At 47.2% G+C, this 22,035-nt stretch overlaps 1 protein-coding gene and 1 pseudogene across 1 annotated transcript in view; both read left to right on the forward strand.

Annotated features, from left to right (window-relative positions):
- Positions 1–22,035, forward strand: part of ANKDD1A (ankyrin repeat and death domain containing 1A) — a 40,233-nt gene extending 18,198 nt beyond the window's left edge. The window contains exons 8-14 of the mRNA XM_057303766.1: positions 347–445; positions 2,447–2,545; positions 13,483–13,581; positions 15,533–15,631; positions 16,650–16,745; positions 19,181–19,385; positions 21,844–22,035. Of these exons, the coding sequence (XP_057159749.1) occupies positions 347–445; positions 2,447–2,545; positions 13,483–13,581; positions 15,533–15,631; positions 16,650–16,745; positions 19,181–19,385; positions 21,844–22,022 (876 nt within the window). The 3' untranslated portion in view covers positions 22,023–22,035. The remainder of the gene's footprint in view (positions 1–346; positions 446–2,446; positions 2,546–13,482; positions 13,582–15,532; positions 15,632–16,649; positions 16,746–19,180; positions 19,386–21,843) is intronic.
- LOC130541966 (perilipin-2-like) lies at positions 3,478–12,022 on the forward strand (annotated as a pseudogene).

Here is a 22,035-nt window from a genome sequence, read left to right on the forward strand (position 1 = left end):
ATGCCGAGATGCGTGATGCTCGCTCGCTCCCTGCTTTCAAGGAACGGACGGCCCGAGGTGCAGCCGGATTTTCCGCTGGTAGAGGCTTTCTGGAGTAAGAAGGAATAGACAGAGAGCAGGGGGTGAGGCAGCTTGGAGGGGGAGAACATGAGCAGGGATGTGGAGGCGGGAGCGAATCGGCTCCTCAACGTGAGAAAATCGGCTATGGGGTTCCAGGAACCACAAATAACGACCCAGGTTATCGTCCTCAGCAGCACGGCCGTGGAGAGCGCCTAGAGCTCTGGAGCATAGCGCAAGGGGTCCCTCGCATCTCAGGGCCTGGCCTCAGCCTCCCTGCCATCCTCAGGAAGGTCTGACTGCCCTGCACGCGGCGGCTGAAGGCGTGCACCCCGACTGTGTGCAGCTGCTCCTTGAGGCGGGGAGCTGTGTGAATGCCCTCACCCAGGTAGTCAGCCCTCGCTGGGGACGGATGTCTGCCCGGCTACTGACCCTTACCCTAGCCGTGTCAACGGTTCAGGGATTCCTGAACGCGTGTGAATAGGGGCCCTGAGGCCGCAGACCCGGGGTCTGGTCTTGCCTTCTCCACTGCTGGGCTCTGTGACCGACGGCAAGTCGCTTAAATCCTCTGAGCCTCACTTCCCAAGTATAAAGCGGGGATGCTGTGTAGTCACGTTTTAACATTGCTGTGAGGAGTAAATACCCCTCCCAGTGCCTGGGAGCGACTGGGAACACCTGTTGGTGTCTTCTTATCGCGGGGTACTCGGTAGCTCACGAGTCCCCTTCATAACAATTACTTCAGAAAAATTTCCCCTCTTTTACCGATGAAGAAACGGAAGCGTAGAGAGATGCAGTGACTTTCGCGGGTCACAAGCTGGCAAAAAGCAAAGCTGAGTCTGAAAAGCCTAATCCCCGGGCTGCAGAGCTCCTGGCCTGGAAGGTTTACCTTGCCTGTGCTGGAGCCTGGGACAGGCCTCCTCTCTCTCACTACTGACTCCTTAGGTCAGCCGTTGGAAATTCTGTGTCCTGGAAAGGGGCGTTGTGGACTTTCCTTAGGTAGTGAGTTGGCGTTTTTTGTTTTGTTTTGCTTTTTACTTTTAGGTCAATGACAAATAATCTTTCTTGGCTGATTGAATGGCTTCAGGGTCTGGAATTCTCTGTTCCTAATTTCAACAATAAAGCGATAATAATAAAATATAATAGCAAAAATAGTTGAAAAGCCCAGAAATTAAAATAGTATGCTAAAACTATTTAACACAAAAGAAGGCAATCAAGGAGAAACAGAAGAACAAAAAAGACAGGAGACGTATAGAAAATAAGTAGCAAAATAGCAAATGTAAATTCAATAATAATATCAATGTTAACCCCCTTTAAATGTGAATAATACTTGAGAAGTCACAAAACACTGCATTTGCAGAACTTCCCTAGCAGGTACACCTTGCTGCCCCAGGGTGTCGGGATGACACCAACGCCCAGAGGGTGAAAGTAGCTGCCTCAGGGCCCCCAACTATGTCCTTCCATATGCCCGGGGTTGCTCTTTGGGCAGCAGCCCTTTCCCTGCGCCAGCACAGTGCTCAGGACTGGGAGAGGGCACAAGAAGTGAAATGTCAAGGCCACCTCCCCGGCAGTAACAGCACAGGAGTTTAGGGACTGGGGAGGTCGTGTCCAGCTGGTGGTCCTTGGCAGGGCTGGAGCTGTCCACTGCACTGGGCCTTGTGCTCTCGTCTTGGCTTGAGCTTTCTGGCAGAGGGCACATTCTATCTGGACGCCCCCAGCCCTCGCAGGGTCTCTGAACTGGGGGCTAACCCAAAGTGATGACATTTCCCGTTGGGAGGCCAACTGGTTCCCACTCACCCTGTGCACGCAGTTCAGACAGGGCTTTGGGAGGGTGACCAGCTCATTCATCCCAGTTTGCCCCATACTGTGCTGGTGTTAAAACTGAAAGTCCTGGGGAGCAGTCTGGGCAGTCTGGGACAGCTGGTCACCTAGAGGGGTCTGCCTGGTAGAGTGAGGGGGTATCTCATGTGAGATTGTTGTTTGGCCGGGGGTGGGCTCAGAGGGAAGGTGGGCACTTAGAAGGCCCATCAGAATGCAGCCTTGCCCTGGCGCTGCCCGGCTCGTGCCCAGACGTGCTGCGACCAGCTGCGGCGGGGCAGTGTGTGCCAGGTGGGGTTTGCTCTGTGCTGGCAAGTCTTATTTGCTCCCCTCCCCTCCTTGAAAACCTCAGAGTATACTTTGCGTGTCTTTACTAGCCTAGGAATTGTGCAGGCTTTGATGTATGTTCTGGAGTTTGCGACAGGAGACAAGGAAAAGCCAGGACCACAGTGAACTCCTTTTACTAGACACCAGGCCTGGCCAAGGCATCGATTTCTCCAGCCTCAGGGTTCGAGGGGGTAATAGTCCTGGGCGTAATGGAATAACGATCCCAATCATGCCCGTTTCCCTCTAGAAAAAACAGAGCTGCCTCCACTACGCAGTCCTCGGTGGTTCTGAGGACGTGGCCCGGCCCCTCATCCATGCAGGAGGCTACACCAACGTGGCTGATCATGTAAGTGTGGGGGCCTGGGTTGAAGGGGGTCCCCACTGCAGTCTCCACGACCTCTCTGATGAAGCACAGCAGGGAGAGACGGGTGCTTTGGGCCCCTGGGGTTGGAATGAAGGCCAGGGCTGGGGGACCTGGAAGCTAGCGTGAGGGAGGGTCACATAAGCTTCTAGCTAGAACAGGCTTAGCAAACAAGCTGCATTTCCTCCCAAAGGAATTATTCGCTCGTGTTCTCCACTCATGTATCCATTGGGACTTAGTGACGGTCTTTTGTATTACAGATCTAGCCTCTTGGTTGCTCACTGTTTCTTGTTACACGGTGTGGTACATTCACAGGCGACAGTATATCCTTGTGGTTAAGACACGGACTTTGTCGGACAACCTGGCTTTGAGGCCTGGCACTCCTGTTCACAAACTGAGTGACCTTGGGCAAGTTGCTTTGACCTCCCTGGGCCTTTGTTTCTTTATCTGTAGGTGCTGTTTTTATTCCCGTTATGTAAATGAGGAGCTCTCTGTTGTTTAGCATGGAAAGAGGTCATTTGTTTTTGTTTGTTTGTTTAAGAGGTCGTTTCTTAAATAAGCACTGTATTTTAAAATTATCGTAAGAACAATATAGCACAGTTCATCGGAATATAGAGAAAAAAGGCATCCCTAATCCCAGCACCCTAGTAAGGTGTGAGCAATGACTTTTCTTTATGGCCTTCCAGTCGTCTTCATATGTGTAGCAGCACCTCCAGCTAGAAAGAATCCGGGCTAAGGCAGCATTCTGGAAAGGGGGATGCTTTTTTGTTTTTAACCATCAAGACATCAGAATTTTTTGTTGTTGTTTTTGGTTTTGTTTTTTTTTTTTTAGGTTTTATTCATTCATCTGACAGAGAGAGAGCACAAGCTGGGGAGCAGGAGAGGGAGAAGCAGGCTCCCCACTGAGCAGGGAGCCTGATGTGGGGCTCGATCCTAGGACGCTGGGATCATGACCTGAGCCGAAGGCAGACGCTTAACCGACTGAGCCACCCAGGCGCCCCTAGACATCAGAATTTTGATTTGAGTCCAGTGGAGACTATCCAGCAAAGGGATCAACTGTTGCTAGCTTTTCTAACAACCATTTTTGATGCCAGATGTGGTTCGGTTGAGTACATCACACTTAACAGTTCCTCAACTATTGAGTATTGAAGTTGTTTCTGACTTTGCCAGGATAAATAATGACTTATGAACATCATTAGGGCTTGTAACTTTGTATTTCTTTTGCATTATATATGACTTCTCCAAACAGGATTTCTGGGTCAGGTGGTAAAAACATTTCTGTGGTTCTTCCTGTAAGTTGTTAAATCCTTTCCAGAAAGGTCAGATCCCATAGCCCCCAGTAATTTATGAGTGACCTTTCATCAGTATTAGGTATTAACATTTTCTATGACTTTTATAATTAAATGATTCTGTCAGAATGGCTAACGTCAAAACCATAAGGAACAAGTGTTGGTGAGGATGTGGAGAAAAAGGAACCCCTGTGCACTGTTGGTGGGAATGCAAACTGGTGCAGCCACTCTGGGAAACAGCATGGAGGGCCCTCAAAAAATTAAAAATAGAAGTACCCTATGATCTGGTAATTGCACTACTGGGTATTTACCTGAAAAATACAAAAACACTAATGTTTATTGAAGCATTATTTATAATAGCCAAACTGTGAAAGCAGCCCAAGCGTCCACTGACAGATAAATGGATAAAGAAGATGTGGTATATATATTTAATGGAATATTATTCAGCCATATCTTGCCATTTGCAACAACATGGATGGAGCTAGAATGTATAACGCTAATGAAATCAGTCAGAGAAAGACAAATACCATATGATCTCAGTCATATGTGGAATTTATGAGCCAAAACAAATGAGCAAAGAAAAAAAAAGAGAGAGAGGTAAGCCAGAAGCAGACTCTTAGCTCTAGAGAACCAACTGATGGTTACCGGCGGGGAGCTGGGTAGAGGGCTGGGTGAAATAGGTGATGGGGATTAAAGAGTACGCTTATCATGACGAAAAATTAAATTAAATTAAAAAATCAGTGTAAGATTTAGATTAATCACTGTAGGAGTATAAACTAATTGGAGATATTAAAATGATTTTAATATTTAATCTTCTATAGCAACATGATATATCTCTGTGTATAGTCAAATAATAATTTAAACCCACCAACAAAGTTGAACTTAAAACATTTTTAAAGGAATAAAACATAAAAGGAAGTTTGGAAAACAGGATCATCCGTATTTCTCCTATCCTGGCACAGATATTCTTTCTTTACTCTCAGTATTTTTTTAAAAAGTTGCTTACTTTGGTATAGAACTATTCTACATATATAATTTTGCGTCCAGATAACGGGAGCATTTCCGTGGTGCCACACAGCTACCGACGGCGACATGTGGTCTGATAAACAGAGGCACCATGACTTATTAGCCTCCTCAGCTGTGCTGGAGCGTCAGGTTGACCTGCCAATACAGGTAGCACAGCTGCATGCGTACGACTGCTTTTCTTTTTTTGGAAAGATTCTCAGAAATAGCGAATTTGAGGTCAAATACTGTGAGCCTCTTTCTAGCTCTTGCTGTGTAAGCCGAACCACTTCCTAAAAGTCTCGTGCCCGTCTGTAGAACCGCTAGCAGCGTCCGGACTGCGAGTTTCCTGGTCCTCTCACCCGAAGTGCTTATTAGGTTTTACATTTTCTCCCAATTAATAAAGGCCCCGGGGGCACCTGGCTGGCTCAGTCGGAAGAGCCTGGAACTCTATCTCAGGGTCGTGAGTTTGAGCCCCACGCTGGGTGTAGGGATTATGCAATAAAATAAACTTTAAAAAATAAATACTCAAACATCCCTCATTGTCTCCATTTACACCCTTTTAATTATTATTGAAAGTGAACATTTTTCCATTTGTAGTGAATTTGCCCATTTACATATAGGGATCTAATTTGATTTTTAAATTAGTTTGCATGGATTCTATATGTAATATGGATCAGCCTTCTGCCTCCAATGTTGACAGCACAGATTTCTTGCTGTAAGCTGTTTTCCATTTCATTTGGGCTAGGTTTGCCCCTATTGATTTATTTATACTATTTTTACTTGTTATATTTACACTTTCTAAATAATGAAAAGGAATCTGCTGGTAGTAACGGTGTCAAAAGACACAGACCTAAAGAGTGAAGGTCCTAACAAGTCAAATCTGATGATTTTTTTCCTTTGCTTTTTCTTATATTGCTTCTATGCCTGGAAAATGAATCTCCTTGCTCATAGCTTCAAAATAATTTGTTCTCTTCTAATTTTTTCATAAGCTGATTTTTAAAGATTTATTTACTTATCTATCATTTCTTTCTTTATTTTTAAGTAATCTCTACACCCCATATGGGGCTTGAACTCACAACCCCAAGATCAAGAGTTGCACGCTCTTCTGCCTGAGCCAGACAAGCACCGCTCCATAAATTGATTTTTTAAAAGCCAACTTTTAAAAATCAGATTTTAAATATCTGTGGTATCAAATAGGGATCAATGTGTATTTTTCCCTCCAAAATTACTAACTAGTTATCTCAACACCTCTTATTGAATAAGACTCCCTTTTGTGACATATCTTATATAAGTGTTTACTTAAATTAAATTTAATGGACTGTTACAATGAACTGTTTCCTGTAGGGGCTTCGTGCTTTTCCTGCCCCAGTTGCGGGCTGATTCAATCACACAGCCCCCATCCCTAATATCTCTTCATCAGGGGCGTCCTCTGTTCACTCTTCTCAACGAGGAGACACTCCCATCTGTTCCCTCATCTCTGATAACTTCCTACCCCTGATGGGATTTGCTTTCTTCTTAGCATTTGGCACAACTGGTAGGTTAAGTTGTTTCTTGTGTTTATTGTCAGTTTTCCCCAATAGAATGCAAACTCTTTGCTGATGCTGTTGCTGATGATGGAGGCTCTGTCTGTTCTAACAGTCCACTGCTGGATCCTCAGGGCCTAGAACAGTACTTTGCACACAGTGGACACTGAATACATACTCACTGAATGAATGAATACCAGCTAAACCCTCACCAACTTCAGCTACCCCTCTCTGCTGGTCCAGGAGGTACCAGTGCTCTGCTGGCTGGGTGTCTTTGGCTGCCTCTGGTATGGATGCCCCCTCCCACTGATGTGAAGCAGTGGAGCCAATACTCTGAGCGAATGCCTACAGCATGGGGCACGTTCCTGTCTCTCTCTCTTTTAGGGATGCCCTGCCCTCCTTTGTCCTTTCAGATTGCTGCAAGATGTGGCTCATACGTGTAATAAAAACAGGTTTTTTTATCTATTTATCTTTTTTAAAGTGAGCTCTACACCCAATGTGGGGCTCGAACTCACGATTCCAAGATCAAGATTCGCATGCTCTACTGTCTGAGCCAGCCAGGTGTCCCTATTTATCTTTTTTTTTCCCCCTTAAACAATTGAAGTTCAATATAGCTAAGAACACTCTGAAAGAGAAAAGTGGGGTGGGGGAATTGTCCTAAATCCACATACCATAAAAGACTGATAAACTCGATTATATAAAAAATAAAAACATTTTGCCTGGCAAAAGAGACTATAAGCCAAGTCAAAAGGTAAATGACAAACTAGATCCAAAGATAAAGGACTGAGTCTTTCTCATATATAAGAGTTTGTGCAAATTATTACAATGTAAAAAATAACCCAAGAGAAAGATGGCCAAAGGGTACGAACAGACATTTGATAGAAAAGAAATACAGATGACTCTTAAAAGAAATGTGAATTGATGCGACCTGGACATATGATTCTTCACTCATCAGATTTGTACAAATCCCAAAGTTTTGTCAAACGTGTTGGCAAAGCTGTGGGGAAGTAGGCATCATCATATGTTACCAGAGCCAGTATAAACTGGTACAATCCATACAACAGAGCAATTTTCACAATGTGTATAACAAAGTGCAAATGCATGGGCCCTCTGACCAAGCAAATCTACTTCTAGGAATCATATGGTATTTGTCTTTCTCTGATGGACTTATTTCGCTTAATATTCTCTAGCTCCATCCACGCCATTGCGGAGACGAGATTTCATTCATCTATCTATCTATCTATCTATCTATCTATCTATAGCACATCATCACATCTTTATCCATTCATCAATTGATGGACACGGGCTGCTTCCATAATTTGGCTATTGTAGAAAATGCTGCTATAAACATCAGGGTGCATGTATCCCTTTGAATTAGTGTTTTGTATACTTTGGGTAAATACCGAGTAGTGCGATGGCTGGGTTGTAGGGTAGTTCTAGTTTTAACTTTTTAAGGAACCTCCATACAGTTTTCCACAGTGGCTGCACCAGTTTGCCTTCCCACCAACAATGCAAGAGAGTTCCAAATTGGGGAAGTTTTTAAACAAATACACTTCTATGAATAGATCTCAATACTGTAGTTACGTGAAAAAAATAAGATGCACTTTCTCCACCAAAAGGTACCAGGGCTCTTGGAGAAATGACTGCTTCTAGGACTGGGGTGGGAAATATATAGGAGGAATCCGGAGTGTCTTGCAGTTGCAGAAAGTAAAGAAGTGCTCCGTAAGAACCCCGTGCTGTACACAAGTACTAGAATGGCCGAAAGCCGAAACACTGACAGCACCGAATACTGATGAGGCTGTGGAGCAGCAGGAACTCGTGTTCATTACGCTGGGAATGCAAAATGGTACAGCCACTGCGGAAGACAGTTGCACGGTTTCTTACAAACTAAATCTACTCTTGAAGTCTGTGTGCAAGATGGCAGAGAACAGTGTGCACGCCATCTCTTCTGTGGCTGTGACCAGTGCTCTGCCCATCACCCAGAAGCTAGAGCCACACATTGCGGTTGCCAATACCTATGCTTGTAAGGGGCTAGACAGGATTGAGGAGGATTGAGGATTGGGGAGAAACTGCCTTTTCTGAATCAGCCAACGAACCAGCCAACAAACCAGGTTGTTACCAATGGCAGAGGTGATATGACCAGGGCAAAAGATGCTGTGACAACTACTGTGACCGGGGCCAAGGATTCCATGGCCGGCGCCATCACTGGAGTAATGGACAAGACCAAAGGAGCAGTGACTGGCAGTGTGGAGAAGACCAAGACTGTGGTCAATGGCAGCACTAACACAGTCTTGGGAGGTCAGATGATGCAGCTGGTGATCAGCGGAGGAGAAAATGCGCTCACCAAATCAGAGCTGCTGGTGGGTCAGTACCTCCCACTCACGGAGAAAGAACTAGAAAAAGAAGCAAAAAAAGTAGAAGAGTTTGATACGGTTCAGAAGCCAAGTTATTACATTAGACTGGGATCCCTGTCTACCAAGCTCCGCTCACGTGTCTACCAGCAAGCTCTCAGCGGGGTGAAAGAAGCCAAGCAAAAAAGCCAAGAGACCATTTCTCAGCTCCATCCCACTGTTAATCTGATCGAATTTGCCAGGAAGAATGTGCAGAGTGCCAACTGGAAAAGTCAATGTGCTCAGGATAAGTTCTCTCTCTCCCAGGTGGAGTGGAAGAGAAGCGTTGGCCATGATGGTACAGAAGAATCCCACTGTGCTGGCACTTTGAGTCCCGTCCTCTTGCGATTGCCCACAACCTGACTCAGCAACTCCAGACCACGTGCCACACCCTGCCGTCCGGTATCCCAGGGTTACCACAGAACCTCCAAGATCAGGCCAGTCCCTTGGGTGCCATCGACTCAGGGTTCCACCATGCTGCCTCCTTCAAGGAAGTGTCTGACGGCCTCCTCACTTCCCGCAAGGGGCAGCTGCAGAAAATGAAGCAGTCTTTAGATGATATGATGGCTTATCTTGTTAACTACATGCCTCTCAGCGGCTGGTAGGCCCCTTTTACCTGCAGCTGACTGAGTCTCAGAACGCTGAGGACCAAGGTGCACAGGGGGGGCACGAGCAGTCAGGAGGCCCAGCAGCCTGAGCGCAGAACAGGTTAAAGTTGTCCTTGTCCCCAGAACGGGGAGCAGCCAGCTGGAGGAGACTTTCTGGGATGTTGAAACTAACCTGCTAGACAGCTCGGAACTGGGGAAGCAGCCAGCTAGAGAAAAGGTCCTCAGTTGTAGTCATTTCTAGCTGGATTAAGAGCTTTGAAATTTTGGCATTAGTAGAAGCGTTCAGTTGTTTACCTGGAGGTAAGAAAACAATGATGGATTGGTCAGAGCCTAGCCGGGACTCCCAGAAAGTTCCCGTGCATTTATGGTCTCATGCTGTTATCACTGTTGCTGTTTGTTTGTACTGAATAAAAGCACCGTTATGTGGGCTCTGGTGTGGGCTGGTGTCTGCTCCCGTCTGCTCTGGGCAGGCTGCATCTCACTGGTTTGTCTCACAAAGCATGTCTGTACAACTTTTTCTAAAAATTTTTTCGTGAAGAAATGCGCCCTATGAATTCAAAAAAATTCACTGCAGAATAGATAAAAAACCACCTCAAAGCTCTACAGTAAAAAAAAAAAAATTAGAAAATGGACAAAACACCTGCATGGACATTTCACTGAAGAGCATATACAGACGGCAGAGAAGCGTATGAAAAGACGCTCAGCATCATGAGCCCTTAGGGCAGCGCAAGTGAAAACCACGAAGAGATATCACTACACACCTATCAGAATGATGAAAATAAAAAATAGTGACGACACCAAATGTTGGCAAGGATGTGGAGAAACTGGATCACTCTTACGTTGCTGGTGAGAATGTAAAATGGTACAACCGCTCTGGAAAACAGCTTCGGAGTTATTCGTAAAACTAAGCATGTAATTACCCTGTGACCCAGCAATTGCACGCTTGGCCTTTCTCCCCAGAGAAGTGAAAACATCCGTTCACACAAAAACCTGTACGTGAATTTTCATAGCACCTTTTTTTTTTTAAAGATTTTATTTATTTATTTATTTGACAGAGAGAGAGAGAGAGAGACAGCCAGCGAGAGAGGGAACACAAGCAGGGGGAGTGGGAGAGGAAGAAGCAGACTCCCAGCGGAGCAGGGAGCCCAGTGTGGGGCTCGATCCCAGGACCCTGGGATCACGCCCTGGGCCGAAGGCAGACGCTTAACGACTGAGCCACCCAGGTGCCCCTTCATAGCACCTTTATTCATAACAGGCCAAACTCGGAAACAACCCAGATGTCCTTCGAAACGTGAACGGTCAGAGAAACTGTGGTACGTCCAAATCCCACAACTCAGCAATGAGAAGCCGCCACTGGTGTGTGCAACCACTTGGGTGAATCTCAAGGGAGTTATGCTGAGTGAAAAAAGCCAGTCTGTAAAGTTATATATTGTATGGTTCTGCTTATATAACATTCTCAAAATGACACAATAGAGACGGAAAACAGATTAGTGTTTGCTGGGGGTTAGGGATGGGGACATGGGGCAGAGGAGGGAGTTACGAAAGAACAGCACAAGGGACCCTCCTGAGGGAACCGTCCTGTATCTTGATACACGAGCACGCACATGTGATAAAATGGCATGGAACTAAACACACACGTGTACAAATGACGACACATGAAGCTGGGCGGCTCGGAATAAGATCGTGGATGTTATCAGAGTCATTATCCTGCTTGGGATATTGTACCAGGGTTTTTTTGGTTTAAGATTTATTTATTTATTTTATTAGAGAGAGAGGTCAAGTGAGCGAGGGAGAGGGACAGAGGGAAAGGGAGAGAGAGAAACAGACTCCACCCTGAGCATGGAGCCCAACTTGGGGCTCGATCCCAGGCCCCTGAAATCATGACCTGAACTGAAACCAAGAGCTGGCCTCTTCACCGACTGAGGCACCCAGGAGCCCCTGTACCAGGGTTTTGTAAGTTGTTACCACTGGAGGGAAGTGGGTAAAGGATACACCAGAGCTCTCTGCATTATTTTTTAACTGCATGTGAGTCTATAATTATCTCAAAACAAAACTTTAAGGTTCTTCTTTAAAAAAAAAGTCAAACATCTCTGGAAGGATACACATAATAGCAATGATCAAGATTACCAGTGGGGGGCGCCTCGGTGGCTCCGTCGGTTAAGTGTCTGCCTTTGGCTCAGGTCCTGATCTCAGGGTCCTGGGATCGAGTCCCACATCTGCCCCCCCTGCTTAGCAGGGGGCCTGCTTCTCCCTCTGCCTGTGGCTCCCCCTGCTCATTCTCTCTCTGACAAATAAACAAATAAAATCTTAAGAAAAAAAGAAAAAAGATCCCCAGTGGGATTTAGAAGTGGGGGTATGAGCAGATGGGTGATGGTGGAAGAAGGCTTTTCACTGGCTACCTTGTGTACTTTTTGGTTCTTTTGGTTTTTATAAATAAAATGTAAAACAACTAAAGCCACACTTGCTGTCTTTCCGCTCCCCTTTCTGACCACATGCCCCCAGATGAGTTTCCAGGACGACCGAGGCTAGATCCAGCACGCATTGGCTTATTTTACCTCCATAGCCTGCTGCTTCCTGGAAAGCCGGTCCTCAGAGCTCTGACAAGTTTCCTGGCTCACCTGAGTCGTGCTTTTGAGCCGGTTTCCGTCTCCGCCCGTTCACTGGCACAGCACACCTTTCCCTGGCCGGATCCTGGCTTCACCGTCGTCCGACAATGATCCCAGGACACTGTTGAAATTCTTAGGGTAGTTTTACCTGGGTTTAAAAAATTTTTTTTCTAGTTGTGTTTTAGAATCCTTTTTGGCATTTATTGAAGTTTGGGTTTGGGATTACATTAAACTTGTAAATAATATAAGAGAAAATGGTCATCTTTATAATACTGTTTCACTGGGAGCATGAACTCTTGCCATTTCTTTGTCTTCTTTTCCATCCCTCAGTGATGTTATATGGCTTTTAGTTTGCCTTCGATATGTCCATTAAAATTCTACTCTTCATACTTTATATTTTTGGCTGTCATGAAGAGGATATCTTTTTAAAAATATGTCATTTCTTGTAGGCATTCAAAACAGGAATGCTATTGACGTGGGTTTTATCTTCTATATGACTTTGAATTAATTGTACTGGGTTTCTTTGGTGGGGGTACTACTTTTTTTAACCTGTCTAGATATATAATCACATTGTCTACAAATAAATCTACAAGAAGTTTAAATCTTCTTTTCCAATATCAATAAACCTTTTTATTTATTTATTTTTTAAACTTTCTGGCCTAAACTACAATAGACGTTGGTCGTAGACATTTTTGTCATTGTGTGTGTTCTGTAATCTTTATACTCAATATGAGAGTGTTTTTCGATTTTATTGGCTTTGTACTATTCCCTATGTGTGTGTCACTATATCACCAAGTGAGAAGATGATGTGTCATTATCTCCACTTTGTTATGTGGCCAGGAGGGGGGCGGGCACAGGGGACCATTGACAAAGGTGTCTTCCAGGCTTGCACGAGGCCTTGGGTATGTGTTGGTCTTGTGAGGTCACTGTTCAGGTCCTGGCTGACCCTCATTCATTCTTTTCATGCATGAACAGTAATCAGGCACCTACCTAGGTGCTCGGGGGAGAAAGTCCCAATAACACAAGATTCCTGTTAGTTCTGGGGCAAGTCACTTACGTCTTCTGAACCCAGTGTTCCTGTTTGTAAGATGAAAATACTAATAACACCATTCCTATACACGTTTCCTAGGTTCGTGTGTGGATTCAATGAGATATTAGAGAATTTTTAAGTGTCGCTAGAGGGGACCTTAGGAAACACCACTTGTTAGAAGAAGAGTAGCAGAGAAAGGAAATGACTTGCCCACAGTCACGTAGTGAGTTCCTGGGATAGCAAGGTCTCAAACTTGGGTCTTTCAGGCGCCCACCCACCTTGAGGATGCAGAAACGCCAGGGTTTCAGCCTTCCTCGAGTCACCATGTCCTCTGGAGCAAGAAGGGCCGAACCTAGAAGCAGCATATCTATATATCCCTCCCTACGTCCATCCCCCAGCACCAGCCGAGCAACCTGTGCTGGGCAGTCCTGGGAGGGACCCAGTGAGTCATCCATATGTCTCCTCCCGCAGCAGGGCGCCTCCCCTCTGCACCTGGCTGTGAAACATAACTTCCCCGCCTTGGTCCAGCTCCTCATCGACCCTGGCAGTGATCTGGATGCCACCGACAATGTGAGTGGTTGCAGAAACCATCTGGGCCCCAGGGAGCCTTTGGGCACCCTCCCAGGCTGGCAGGGCTTGGCTGCGATCTCCTAGCACGGCTCAGAGTTGAGAAATTCCTTTTTTAACTTGTAAAAAAGTTGTGTGAATGTTTGTTGAAGGTAACGTCATTTTATCCACCATTCCTATATTTTGAATATCTTGGTGGTTTCCAAGTTGTTGCCATGGTCCGGATAAAATTGCAGGAAACATCTTCCTACGTTCCACCATGTCCTTTCGTTGATTTTTTTTTTTCCTTTGGGAAAATTCCCGGGACGGGGTGAGTCGGGCAGTCTTGTGTCACAAGAGGCCTCTGAGACCTGAAGTTGTGCTCAGTCAGGAGTCCTTTTAATGCCCCATCCCCGCAGTCCTCCCCCTGACCAAGTAGTCCTCAGTGCCTCACCTACAACCACGAGCGGTGGAAAGCAACTCGGCACGATACAGCAACGCCTTCAAAACGATCAGTGTCTGGGCTTCAGTGAATTGAGCCTCAAGAAATACGTTAAACGCTCACGCACAAAGACATTTACTGCTTATCAATCTTCAATTTGGAAATGGCCCGAATACTGAATAACAGAGAAGTGATCAGGTAGGTTATGGGCTAGACGTAGACTACTATGGAGCTGTTAAAAATGGTGTCCGTCAGCGTTTATAATATTGGGCGTGTTGTTCAAAATCATTAGCCATCAGGGAAATTCAAATCAAAACCACACTGAGATACCACCTCACGCCAGTTAGAATGGCAAAAATGGACAAGGCAAGAAACAACAATTGCTGGAGAGGATGTGGAGAAAGGGGATCCCTCCTACATTGTTGGTGGGAATGCAAGTTGGTACAGCCACTCTGGAAAACAGTGTGGAGGTCCCTTAAAAAGTTAAAAATTGAGCTACCCTATGACCCAGCCATTGCACTACTGGGTGTTTACCCCAAAGATACAGACGTAGTGAAGAGAAGGGCCATATGCACCCCAATGTTCATAGCAGCAATGTCCACAATAGCTAAATCGTGGAAGGAGCCGAGATGCCCTTCAACAGATGACTGGATTAAGAAGATGTGGTCCATATATACAATGGAATATTACTCAGCTATCAGAAAGAACGAATTCTCAACATTTGCTGCAACACGGACGGCACTGGAGGAGATAATGCTAAGTGAAATAAGTCAAGCAGAGAAAGACAACTATCATATGATTTCTCTCATCTATGGAACATAAGAACTAGGAAGATCGGTAGAGGAAGAAAGGGATAAAGAAGGGGGGGTAATCAGAAGGGGGAATGAAACATGAGAGACTATGGACTATGAGAAACAAACTGAGGGCCTCAGAGGGGAGGGGGGTGGGGGAATGGGATAGGCTGGTGATGGGTAGTAAGGAGGGCACGTATTGCATGGTGCACTGGGTGTTATATGCAAGTAATGAATCATCGAGCCTTACATCGGAAACCGGGGATGTACTGTATGGTGACTAACATAATATAATAAAAAATCATTAATTAAAAAAAAAGTCCATAGCACAATGCCATTTATGTAGGTTAAACACACAAACATGGTATGTTCAAAAAAAAATATTGGGCGTGTTGGGTAGAAACATGGATGCAAAATATATATATGGGATGATGTCATGTAAAACCAACAAACCGAAAGCATTCTAAAGACTAGAAGAAATATATTGGGATCGTTGCAGAGGTTGTCTTCCTGAGCTAGCAAGTGGTATTTTTTCCTTTGTTCTTTCTGCTATTTTGTTTTTGCGAAGTTTTCTCTGGTATTGGGTTTATGACTAAACCCAGCTTACTCTCTCCCGTAACTTCTTAGAGAAACTTGTTAAGGCCCAGTTAGGAGTGTACCTGCCTTGCACCTGTCCTGGCTTTGAGCCTTGGGCCACTTGTACATGCTTTTCTACTCCCCTATCCCCTTGGCTTCTTCCCAGAGGCAGCAGACGCCCCTGCACCTTGCTGCTGAGCACGCCAGGCAGGACATAGCGGAGATGGTCCTCGTCGCAGGGATTAACTTAAGCCTGAGAGACAAGGTACGTGTGCTCCCACTCAGCCTCCTTTCACGCTTTCATGGCTCACTCTTTGCCAGAGACGCTACTAATGCCTCCTGCTCTCAGACTGTTCGAGGCTTCCCATCCTTCATATGCTAGCTCACATGCAGCCTCCACCAGGAACCCTTCCTGCTCCTCCATCACCTTCCCCTTCCTCCTCTGAGGTCCTTCAGGACTTGGCCTGCCCTTCTGCCGGTCTAGAACTGTGAGGGGGTTGTCTTCTGTGTCATGGTGCCTCAGACTTAGAGCTCCTGAGTCGCCAGGTGGGGAGGGGGAGAAGGAGCAGAGGGCTGGCACATCACCGGTCCACAGCTCCCTACGTGTGGGACAGGGGCGGGGAAGCTTCCTGGCTCTTGTGCCTCTGGGCTGGCTACTCCCTCAGGTGGCGGGAGGTTCCAGATGAGCTGAGGACTTGGTATAAGGACAAGGAGGTCACAGGCTCCAGAAGGGAAGGGGCTTGCACGGGTGGCCCAGTCCTTGGGAAGGTGTGGGGAAGAGTCGGGGCAGGAATAGGCCCTGAGGGAGGGGCTCCCTGCCTTGAGCTGGGCCTCAGGGCCGCTGGCCAGGTGTGAGGAGGAGCTTCCCAACTTGCTGCTCCTGCCCCGGGACGGAGGCCCGCCCGGTGCGGGAGGCCTGGAGCAAAGGGCCTGGGTGGGGCGGGCAGACGTGACCTCATGAACCCAGTCCCCTGCCCTGGGATCTGATTTCATCTGAGAAGCGGGCCAGGTGCCCCATATTTCACAGGTGATGTTGAGTTATGCAGGCTGAGTTTCATAGGCTCTAAGACTTTCTAAACAAGAGGCGGTTGCTGGAATTAGTGCCTCATTCCACCTGTGCCTTCCACGCGTCTCGTCATGCCCAGAAAACCTTTCTGCTCTGCAGGGTAGACTACTGGAAACCGTTTTCTTGGGGCAGGAACGTTTGCAGCCGATGCTAGAGGCCACCCCACACCCCTCCTGTAGCAACGCTGGCTTCCCTTCGTCTTATTTCTTCCTTGCAGCAAGGGAAGACTGCCCTGGCGGTGGCCGCTCGCAGCAACCACATCAGCCTGGTGGACATGATCATAAAGGCTGACCGCCTCCGCGCGTGGGAGAAGGTACTGACACCCTGCACAAGGTCTGTCCGTGTTGCAGAGGGAGCGGCCTTGGCTCGAGGTGGGGCCGGCTTTGAACCCCAGCCCTGACCAATTCATCCCCCCCCCGCCCCCCAGTTTCCAAAGAGGTTGTCTACCTACCACCAGGGTTGTCTGTGAGCATCTGGAGATGAGTGAGCACCCAAACCACACTGAAACAAGGCAGACCGGGGTCCACGCCCGTGTGGAGTTAGTGCTGGGTGCTGTTAGAGCTCCTGGGTGACGGGTGCATGGGCGCACGCCTGCGTGCATGAACAGAGAGATGGCAACTTGGTTTCAGCTCACTGCCATCTCCAGGTGATTGCAATTGCTGCTTGGGGTGTTGTATTCAGGCAACTTTCCGAGCCCAGAAGGAAAGTGTGCTGGGATTGATTAGAGATGTTTGCTGAGGAATTGCGGAAGAAGAGTAGCAGGTTTAAGGCCGTGCTGTTGCAGTCGTCAGCAAATGGGGCTCAGGTGGGAGGTTTTTTTTTATGTCTTTGTGGTTGTTTTTATACATAGAAAATAATTTTTGCATCTATTTTAAAAATTAAGAATTTATTACAAATTTTTAAACCTAGTTTTCCTTGGAGCGTGTGGATGGCTCAGTCGGTTCAGTGTCTGCCTTCGGCTCAGCTCATGGTCTCAGGGTCCTGGGATGGAGCTGTGCGTGCACTCCCTGCTCAGCGGGGGCGTCTGCTTCTCCCTCTCCCTCTGCCCCTGTTCATGCTCTCTCTCTCTCAAATAAAATTTTAAAAAACCCACCTAGTTTTCTTTAAACTTTTAAATTCATTTTATAAATCTTATTCCACTTATACAACTCCTTTATTTTAGGAATCTTAGGAATTTCCACCTTCAAGGAAGGTTTCTGATTAATGTTTGGACCCGTGTTTAAACTTAAACTATCTTAAACATTTTAAACTGAATGATTAAATTTAATAGATTTTTTTTAAAGCACTTCAAATGCTTCTCAAATTTTTTAGAGAGGAAGGTGGGGGCAGAGGGAGAAGAAGAGAGAGAATCCCAAGCAGGTCACGGGGCTCAATCCCACAACCCTGAGATCATGACCTGAGCCCAAGTCAAGAGTCAGACACTTAACCAACTGAGCCACCCAGGTGCCCCTAAATTCTTAAATTATCCTAGTAAATCCAGTAAATTAAACCCATAAAGTAAATCTCAAATCTTAAACATTCCAATATTGTTTGCAAAATTAGTAAGCTTCTCTTCTGCCACTCAAAAAAATCACTTTTTCAAAATCAATTTAATAACAAATTTCAATAGGAATCATAAGATACTCTCACAGACATGCTGGGTTCTCAGAAACATTACAGCCCCTTTGCCTACGACAGATTACTCCTAAATGTACCCCTAAAATATTAATACCAAGGGTTTGATGAATTGATTCATCTCTGTGCTTAATTCTAACACCTCAGACTTGAAAAGTTCTCAACGCTAAGGCCGCGGGGCAGTTAGAATCACAAACCTCCCTCCCACCCCCAGGCCAATTAATTCAGAATCTCCGGTGTGGGGACCAAGCACCGGTAGTTTTGTTTTTTTAAAGATCGTATTTTTTAAATTAATCGCTACACCCAGCGTGGGGCTCAAACTCACACCCCCAAGGTCAAGAGTCTCGTGCTCTGCCGACCGAGCCAGCCAGGCGCGCCAAGCACTGGGGTTCTTAAAGCTCCCAGGTGATCCCAGTGTACAGATGCAGCTGAGAACACTGCTCTGAGGACCCTCCCCAGGTGGGAGCCGGTCTCCTGGTCATCACGTCCCAGGTGATTGGCCAGACGCTGTTGACCAGGATGTAAGATTTGTAGCCGCAGACGCTGGAACTCACCCACGCTTTTTTAACAACCGGAGCTCACCGGAGCTTTTTTTTAACAACCAGAACTCTGTATCCACATCCTTTAGAGGGGTTTGCTTAGGCTTTTGTGGGTTTAACTTATACTCTCACCTAATTCTTTTGTAACTTCTCATTTTCTCCCCTGCTTTACAGAGAAAGAATTCTGTAACCCCGCCTTCACTACTTGTTGGGATTCAGCAAATCTAGTTAGTGCCTGATCCTTGGCTTGACTGGTGTCAGCCAGAGTGCGGAGCCCTTCCGAGGGTACTTGTGCCGTTAAGAACACAGAGGAAAGAGAGGAACTGGGAAGGCTTCCTGGAAGAAGTGGCATTGGGGTTTGACTGTGGCATTGGGGTTGAGGGACAGGCAGGTGAGAGAAGGAATTCTGGATGGAGGAACAGTGTGAGCTGCTGGGGTTCCAGAAGTCAAAGCAAGACACAGAGTGAGAAACCAGAGTAGCAGACACGAAGCCCCAGGCCTGGGACGCCTGCCAGAGTCCCGTCCGGACTCCCAAGGGAAAGCCTGGCAGGGATTTCCCTCAGGTGCAGCTGCACTTTTGGAATCTGCTCCCCAGGATCACCTCTTGCGCAGGGACCCCAGGGATCCTTCTGGAAAGAACGTGACCTTTAAGCAGGACCGTCAGCAGGAAAGGCAGCAGTTCTACTCTGTGCTGTGGCGACTGGCTTCCAGGGACCTGCGGCCTCACGAGTGGAAGAAGCTCACATATTGCTGGGATTTCACCGAGGCCCACGTCCACGCCATTGAGCAGCAGTGGACAGGTACCCCCCTGCCTCTCCCCACACCAGAGCGACCAGTGGGCGGAGGGGTGGGGGCACTGTGTATTAGGTTTTCTGTGTTTCTGGAGGGAAAGCCTTTGCAACCCACAGCCTGACTACAGCAAGCCACATGCCATTGCCAACATCCCACGTGCCTCTCCATCCTCCCAGGCCTTTGCTCAAGCCGTACCCTCTGCCTCTCCCTCCCCATTGACCTGTGAACTTCACATTCTTCGTGAATTAGCCCAAGCTGATACCCATCATTCACACACCAAACTAAAGGCACTCCCTATAAAAAGAAGAGGACCAGCTATTGCCACCATTATTTAATATCTGCTTGAAATGTTGGCTCGGGGCGCTTGGGTGGCTCAGTCGATTAAGCGTCTGCCTTCAGCTCAGGTCATGGTCCCGGGGTCCTGGGATCTGGGATTAAGCCCGGAGTTGGCTCCCTGCTCAGCTGGGAATATGCTTTTCCCTCTCCCTCTGCCCCTCCCCCCATGCTCTCTTGCTCTTGCTCTCTTTCCTCTCAAACAAAATTTAAAAAAAAATGTTGCCCCTGGTACTAAGGCAGAAAACAGAAACAGAAATAAGGACTGTAAATATTGGAAGAGAGAGATTTATTAACTTCAGATACTATGATCTTATACACAGGAGTCCAGAAGAATCAACTGAAAAACTCAAAATAATTCAGTGAAATGGCTAAATGTGATAAAATATACAGACACCCTGATATTCCTATGTACCATCAATAAGTGGGGAAAATATATAGAAGTAGTTTTGAAAAGCTATTCCTTTTGCAGTAATTTCTAACAAATATGAATGGCATATGAGTAAAACAATAAAAATTAGTTCAACTATAAAAAAAGACTTGGGTAGGTGGAATGACATTCTGTATTCCTGGTTAGAAAGTCTCAGGTAGACATCAATTTTCCCAAACTAGTTTAAAATTTTGATTTTTTCAAAAAAATTTATGTATTTTAGAGACAGAACTAGTGGCCCCAACATGGGGCTTGATCCCTCAATCCCAAGATCATGGCCCCAAGATCATGACGCTGAGATCACGACCTGAGCCGAAACCAAGAGTTGGATGCTTAACTGGTTGAGCCACCCAGGTGCCCCTGATTCAGTTTTAATCAAATCAAAATAGGTTTTTGAAACTTGACTAAAGGATTCTAGAGTTCACTTGAAAGAATAAAGAGGGAACGTTTATTTAAAGATTTTATTTACTTGAGAAAGAGAGCACGTGTGAGAGAGCACAAGAGAGAGCATGAGCTGGGGTTGGGGTGCAGAGGGGAAGGGAGAAGCAGACTCCCCGCTGAGCAGGGAGCCTGATGCAGGACCAGATCCCAGGACCCTGACCATAACCTGAGCTGAAGGCAGACGCTTAACCGACTGAGCCACCCAGGCGCCCCAAAGAGGGAATGTTTAAATGAATATTCTAGGGGAAAGTGAGGAAGATCTAACCCAACCAGACAACCTTTTATGTAAGCGCAAATCATTAGCATAGAGAGATAGTGGACAGAAAAATATGCACACCAATTAGTGGAATAGAGCAGGGAGTCCAAACGGAACCTCTGTCAGGTAAGAACTTTCAGAGAGGGAAAAGGAGCACGGGTAAATTATGGGGCTGGGGGCAAGGGCTAGTGCATAAGTGGGCCCAATGACACTGCTATGCCAAGGGCAGCACCGTGAGGAAGGGCCTGCTCTGGGCCAGAAATTCCGAGGACGCAGTACAGGGCCTGACCTGGCCCCAGTGGCTGGGAGAGCAGACCGACCTCGCCACAGGCTGTAGTAACCCGCTCACCCCCTGCTCCCACTCTGGAATGTGGGCAGTTATTTTCAAACACGGCTGTATGTTGGAATCACCCGGGAACCCTTAACACCGCTCAGTGCCCAGGCTGCGCCCAGACCCGAGTGGGTCGGAATCTCTGGGGAGGGGAATGGGACCCAGGCGTCAGTGTTCTTTTGGAAGGCTACCCCAGGTTTCCAGTGAGCACTTACATCTGAGAACCACTGGCGCAGGGGAAAGAACATAGCCACCCCTGTCGTGCACGAAGCTGGGATTCTCGTCGGTAAAACAGGACCTCTAGTGGGCAAGGCACAGATTACTGAGCAGCCCCAGATGGAGGGAACCGTCCTGTGCGGCGTGGGATCACGAGTGCCGTGAGCGACACCAGCAGGATGCATGGTGGATGCTCAGGAGAAAGCCTGGGGCTGGGGAAGTTCTAGAGTCCCCAACACAAAACCTGCCCCCAGCCCATCCGAGCCCGTCCCTCTCCTCCTCTCCCCATCTCTGGGCTGAGCTCCACTGGAGCTTGGGGAAGAGCCTGGTGGGGCCCTTGGCGCTCTCCCACCTGGACAGGTGCAGGGGTGATCCAGGGCAGCACAGACACCTGCTTAAAGCGGCTGTGCCTCGGTGGGCTCGGTTGGCTCCTTCTCTTTCTCCCCTCATGGTCCTCAGGCACCAAGAGCTACCAGGAGCACGGCCACCGGATGCTGCTCATTTGGCTGCATGGCGTGGCCACAGCCGGTGAGAACCCCAGCAAAGCGCTGTTCGAGGGCCTCGTGGCCATTGGCAGGAGGGACCTGGCTGGTAAGTGTCCCCTGCTCAGGGCAGCACCGGGCCCCCCTGGAATGTGACAGAGCCCCCGAA

This window comes from Ursus arctos, unplaced genomic scaffold, assembly GCF_023065955.2.
Source record: "Ursus arctos isolate Adak ecotype North America unplaced genomic scaffold, UrsArc2.0 scaffold_28, whole genome shotgun sequence".
NCBI classification, from domain to species: domain Eukaryota; kingdom Metazoa; phylum Chordata; class Mammalia; order Carnivora; family Ursidae; genus Ursus; species Ursus arctos.